The sequence below is a fragment of the Fundulus heteroclitus genome, chromosome 17 (assembly GCF_011125445.2).
Source record: "Fundulus heteroclitus isolate FHET01 chromosome 17, MU-UCD_Fhet_4.1, whole genome shotgun sequence".
NCBI lineage: Eukaryota > Metazoa > Chordata > Actinopteri > Cyprinodontiformes > Fundulidae > Fundulus > Fundulus heteroclitus.
Window position 1 is genome coordinate 20435961 of NC_046377.1, and position 6000 is coordinate 20441960.

The window sequence follows — 6000 nt, forward strand, 5'->3', positions numbered from 1 at the left end:
AAGCTGGAATCAGTTCAGACATAGGAAGGTGTTCAGAACTGATTATCTGCTGTGGGTTGAGTAAGTAAGTGGTAAGAACTTTATGAAAATGAGTATTAAAAAGTAATCAAAGTGAGAAAAAAAACAGAACTATTAACGCCTTTTCAAATTATGAAAACTCTGGATCAGGAGCAGCTTAGAAATAAATGAGTTGTATGGAGTTTTTTTCCCCTTCAATCATTATGCTCCCTAAGTCCAGTCCTCCATTCTTCAACTTTTCGATGCAGTCATACAACACCGCAGAGGCTTGGTAAAGAGACATTTATCTGATTCAGATGAGATGCTTCTAAGTCCTGCAGGTTAATAGCTCCTGAGAACTAAAGGAATGCAGCAGCTGAAACGTTGCGGTTTCAAAAACTTTATTTTACAGTCAACTTAAACATAGAAAATAATCAAAAAGAAAAAAAAAGACGCCATCTTCTCCGTCCCGTCTGCCCCTCCCGACGTCCTCACACATTGACGGGCTCGTGCGGGGTGTTCTGACGTTTGACCACAAACACTTTCTGACCTGAAATTGTCACCACGTAAACAAAGTCCTCCAGAATCACTACAGAGAGACACAAACACAGGTGGACGGTCAGCCAGGCGGCCTGGAGTCTGATCAGAGGAAGGCTCTCTGGCGAAATGTCTGCTTTCGTTACCTGACATGCGTTTGAACGGTGCTTCTGTAGACCCAGATAACCTGAAGCGGCAGGCCGTGCGAACCATCTGCATTATCACGCCTGCAGTCTGCTCGTCGTTCTCCAGCTCTCCTGCAGACTGGACAGGGGAGGGCTTCTGTTAGAAACCTGCTATGCTTCACATTACGCTCACAAACAGGGTGGGATTTCATGTGCTACATCAACACAGATGGTTTTCTAAAGGCTGCACACATAAAAATCTGAAAAGTATCAATTAGGAGCCTTCTGGATTGATTTATGTCAAGTCAAAGAGTCCACTTTTGTGTGGTATAATATAGTATAAATCCAGCTGTTACTCTGAAGGCCTTAGACATTCCTTAGAAAACATGAGAGAACAACCAGCATTATGAGAACAGCAAGGAACCCAGCAGACGGGTCAGGGGAGAAAGTTCTGGTTCAGTTTAAAGCAGCCAAGAGTTTCACACGTTTCAAAATACAATGTAGTTTGAAGGTAATATTTACAGGAAATGTGAGTCTAAAAAGTCTTAAGAGCCATAATGTTGCAAGGTACTAAACAGATTCAGCTCCAAAAAAGTTTAATATTGTGAGAAAGTTCTATATTTTCTGTCCCTCATTTCTGAAAGTGAAACTTGTTTATTATGTAGATTTATTACACACAGAGTGAAACATCTCAAACCTGTAATTTTGATGATTCTGAATTGCAGATAATTAAAACCCAAACTTTAATGTCTTGTAATTTTAGAATATAACAGCAGCAGATGAAATGTTGTGCAGACTTATATTTCAGATTTTAGACGTCTTACAGGCATTCTTTTATGTATTTGAAGGTTGCTTATGTATAGTTATATGTCACCAGTGATTGAAGTCTGATATGGACTGAAAATGAATGTCTGAGAAGAACCATCAAGCAGTCTGGCTGCAGTTCACACTGCACCATCTGCGTCGCCAATTTCCCCGACTCCAAAATGAGTCAGAGTTACCGTGAGGACCGCACATTACCCCTCGAGTTTTATTTTTTTTTAAATTCCTATAAATCCCAACTTTTGTGTGGAAATATGACATAAGCATGTTTCAGGCACCATTTTGTGCGTACCCAAGCTTTATAAATGAGACCCCAGTTATCTTGTCCTTAGCTCAGGTAAGACGCTTGTAGCCCATGTGTAGAATCTGCCTGTGTGCAGCGGCTCTTGATGCTCTGACTCCAGCCTCAGTCCCCAAATTCTTGAATGGATTTTGCTTTGAAATTCTCTCCAGGCTGCAGTTATGCCAGTTGCTGGTGCAACTCTTCCTTCCACTCATTTTTCAACATATTTAATGCTTTCATTATCTTTAAGCAATTAGCACCAAAATTACAAGAAATAAAATCTTGTGCTTTTGTGCTGTAGTGACGTGACTCCACCCCCATCCAGTCTGAAACAAGGAGCGAAGGAGACGGGGAGGTTGAGAAAATGGAGGAAATTTCAAATGTTTTAGCAGCGGCGGTAGAGCAGCTGTTAAACACGTTGCAGCCACATCTGATCTCTGGTGCCCGATGGACCCCTACTTTAGTCTGAATGTACATTAAATCAGTGACGAATGGACCTGCACACCAGAGAGCTGGAGACGGCATATTTTGCAGCCGATACCAAGGAGATGGCCGGACCAGGTTTAGGCGTGATGCCGTCTGCATGGGACATTAAGGAAGAAGCCTTTGTCGTTATTACTACTGAGACCAGCGCAACCATAGTTAAAGCTGCCAAGCTCAATAGATGGATGCGAATGCAGTGTTTCGGGGGCAGGCTGCACCTGGCAATCAATGAGTGCCAGGGGTTACATATGTATAAAGGTGCAGCTGCTCCATAGGGTAATTATTATCACTTAATCTTTAACCTATATGTGGGAAATATGTGTAGTTGGGTGACACTTTTATTAAGATAAGAACATCTTAATAGATGCACATCTATAATATTGGGTGGGTCCATTTATCGTTATCAAGGTAAACTGCTCAATATATCACGATATTGATTTTAGGCCATATTACCCAGCCCTAGTTTATATCTGTTCTGCCCTGGGAACGTCCCTGCTGGACCTCCTCAGCACACCAGTAAGTTTACAGATTAAAGTACGTCATTTAACCTTTGCACTCACTGACTTTTCTGAGCTGATGTTATAGGAAAGTATACCACATAAGAAAAAGTTGCAGACGTTTAGCCACGAAAACCCCTAAAATCCCGAAGCACTTTAATGCCGTTGAATCCAAACAGTATTCTGAAGAGGGTTAAAAGCAGAGTTTGGAGTATCTTTTAAAATCAGTATAATTCATCCAACGAAGACAACTTTGATTTAAGAATTATTTTCGCTACAAAAGATTTATGGTTCGCCATAAAGTTGTTTGATTTTTAACCATTTTGATCAGTTTGCTGCAGGAAATAGTAAAATGTGGCACGTTTGGCTTTCCATACCCTATAGGCCCCCCGGTCTTATATGTTGTCTTTACGGGCTATGCGTGGAGAAAGTCGTGTTTTTTCCCCACCACCCCACTTACAGCCAGGACCCCGTCCTCACTGATGACCAGGTAACCGAGCTGATCCGGAATCCGCTCCAGACCCGCAGTCAGAGCCGCCGTCGTCTGAGGAAGACACAAGAATACGAGTTCCGTGAACGCCTCGTCTGCTTTCAGAGAAAAACGGCGAAGTTTAAACACTCACCATCCTGTATGTTTCAGCTGCTGTTTGTTGTCTCCACTGCGCGCAGCTTCGCTTCCGCCTTCTGCCTCTGCGTGACCCTCACGTGACCACTGACGCAGCTGGTCACATGATCAAGGCTGCCCGAGCCGAAGCGTTCCTCACCGAACTAGCAAAACTGATCCGAAGCAGCTGGCTATGGCGGGCCGAGGCAAACTGATCGCTGTGATCGGCGACGAGGACACGGTGACGGGCTTCCTGCTCGGTGGGATCGGGGAGCTGAACAAGAACCGAAAGCCCAACTTCCTGGTGGTGGAGAAGGACACCAGCATCACGGAGATCGAGGAGACGTTCAAGTGAGGCCCGATACACGTTTAGACACAGTAAACACTATTATCTGTTTTTTATTTCTACTACTTCAGATTAGACCTCAGGTGAAACAGCGATAATCAGACGGAAGTACGGACCAGGACGCTAATTTAGTAAAAACCTGAATGGAGTCTGGTGCGGCTTGTTGTTCGGGCCCTCCAGCTCCTTCCACCTCCCACACTTAAACGTTTATTAATGTTACTACATTTTAAAATAATCTGTTTATATGTGTAAATAGGCTGAGAATGTAAATATATTAATCACTACGCATTACCTAACACTGTGACATTTGCAGAAATTTTAACTCAATTGCCATATGTACCAGACTCCGTTGAAAATCAAACAATTTTTAAGGTTAAATGATTTTTTTTAATCGTTTGAACCTTTACATTTAATCAGAACGTCATCAGTAGATGTGCTGATGTCATATGATAGTAAACATTACACTGGTATTTTGTTTTTCATATTGCTTTTTATGTGGTTGTCAAAATCATCTAAGATTTGGGGCATTATTTGTAAGGAATACTTACAGAGGCACACAAAAAAAAGATAATATAAAGGGAATTAGATTATTATTATTTTTATTATATCTTTACAGGTCTGGTATTTAAAAATTATAATGTATACATTTTATCAAAGACAATGTTGCAAAAGTAGCCATTCTGAGCAGATTCTTAAAGCTGAGCAGGTTTATGATTTTGAACACATTCTTTACTCTGAACAGATGATTCAGCTGGTTTCTAACCATAAACAAATTCATAAATAAATTCCTGACTTTGAACTGATTCCCAATTGTTAACACAATCTTGAAGCTCGAGTCTCCACTTTAAACAAATTCTCCTTTCTGAACAGGTTCCTAACTCTGAACAAGTCCTTGCACCCATTCCTGACTTTAAATTGATTGTTGATTCTGAACAGGCCTCTAAAGTTGAACAGATTCTTCACCCTGGACAGATTTTAAACTCTGAAACCACTCTTGAAACGGCTCATTGGTTCTTTTTAACTCCTTGGTTCACATAAAGTCATATGAACTAGGGCTGGATGATATATACTAAATATATAAAATAGAAATCATATTGATAATTATCCTGGCCATGTTATGCTTTTTTTTTTCTTTTTCTTTTTTTTTTTTTTTTTAGAACGTTCTCTCTGAACTCTTTGAAGGGGGCGGAGCTTGGCAACAGGAGTTCTTGGGTCAGCGTTTGTGATTGGTTGGGAGGATGCAATGAATGTACATGATAGGCTAGATTGCAAAAGGAAGGAAAACCGTTCTCCTATTTCATTTTTTCCTAACCCTTTTTTCCCTTTTGAATGACACGTCCCTCGATCGATATTTATATTGTTATTGAATTATCGTCCGGCCCTAATATCAACACAAGTAAACCGATAAAAAAATAAATCATTCTTTATCATAGCTGAGCTGAACTCCTTCCTCCCTGCAGGAGCTTCCTGGCGCGGAACGACATCGCCATCATCCTGATCAACCAGTTTATCGCCGAGATGATCCGGCATGCCATCGACGCCCACATGCAGTCGATCCCGGCGGTGCTGGAGATCCCGTCCAAAGAGCATCCGTACGATGCGTCCAAGGACTCCATCTTGCGCCGGGCCAAGGGCATGTTCTGCGCCGAGGACTTCCGATAAACGGCTGAATAATGAGTTCATCAGTGAGTGTGTTGGTCTGCTGTCCGCTGGTTGTTTACACTGTGTGTCCTCTGAGATGAGCAGCCGGTTTCCAGGAAGTGGATGCCCACTTTTTCATGTGACACGAGTGTCGTCTTGTTGTTTTTGGTTTGCTCTCAGATTGAAGTAGCTGTTCTCCTCTCATCGGTGTTTGTGCAGACGTGTAACTTATAAAACTGTAACAGATGTTGGAATGAATAAATATATTTGTGATTAGTGAAATTGGGTTGTCATTGTTTTCTCTTTGAAATGCAACATGTCATACACAGGCACATTAATTTCGATCAAGGCCTAAAACATCTATACATGATCTGTTTGACCATAAATAACCAAGTTATAAAGGCTCTCTTTCATGCAGAAGTGAATCAACTTCAGCAGCAGTAGCTCTGATGTGTTCTCTCTCTCTCTCGCATCTCTGAAGTAATTATTCAATTAAATTGTATTTATATAGCGCCGATTCACGATGCATGTCATCTCAAGGCACTTTACAAAGTCAATTATTTGCCCCTCCTCCTTCCAATGTTGCTTCAGTACATTAAAGTTTGCAGATGCTTGTTTCTGCACAGAAACTATTATTTATTATCTATTATTATTATCAATTATTA

The 6000-nt window shown here is 41.3% G+C and overlaps 2 protein-coding genes across 2 annotated transcripts; one reads left to right on the forward strand and one right to left on the reverse strand.

Annotated features, from left to right (window-relative positions):
- Window positions 1-381: 381 nt before the first annotated feature.
- Window positions 382-3492, reverse strand: lamtor4 (late endosomal/lysosomal adaptor, MAPK and MTOR activator 4). Its single transcript, XM_012850567.3, has 4 exons — window positions 3368-3492; window positions 3205-3288; window positions 681-798; window positions 382-586 (listed from the first exon to the last, which is right to left on the reverse strand). Exons 1-4 carry the CDS (start codon window positions 3368-3370, stop codon window positions 489-491), a joined length of 303 nt encoding a protein of 100 aa, XP_012706021.1. The 5' UTR covers window positions 3371-3492; the 3' UTR covers window positions 382-488.
- Window positions 3493-3511: 19 nt separating this feature from the next.
- On the forward strand, window positions 3512-5617 carry atp6v1f (ATPase H+ transporting V1 subunit F). Its single transcript, XM_012850566.3, has 2 exons — window positions 3512-3699; window positions 5155-5617. The coding sequence occupies exons 1-2, from the start codon at window positions 3542-3544 to the stop codon at window positions 5354-5356; spliced, it is 360 nt and encodes a 119-aa protein (XP_012706020.2). The 5' UTR covers window positions 3512-3541; the 3' UTR covers window positions 5357-5617.
- The last annotated feature ends 383 nt before the right edge of the window (window positions 5618-6000 follow it).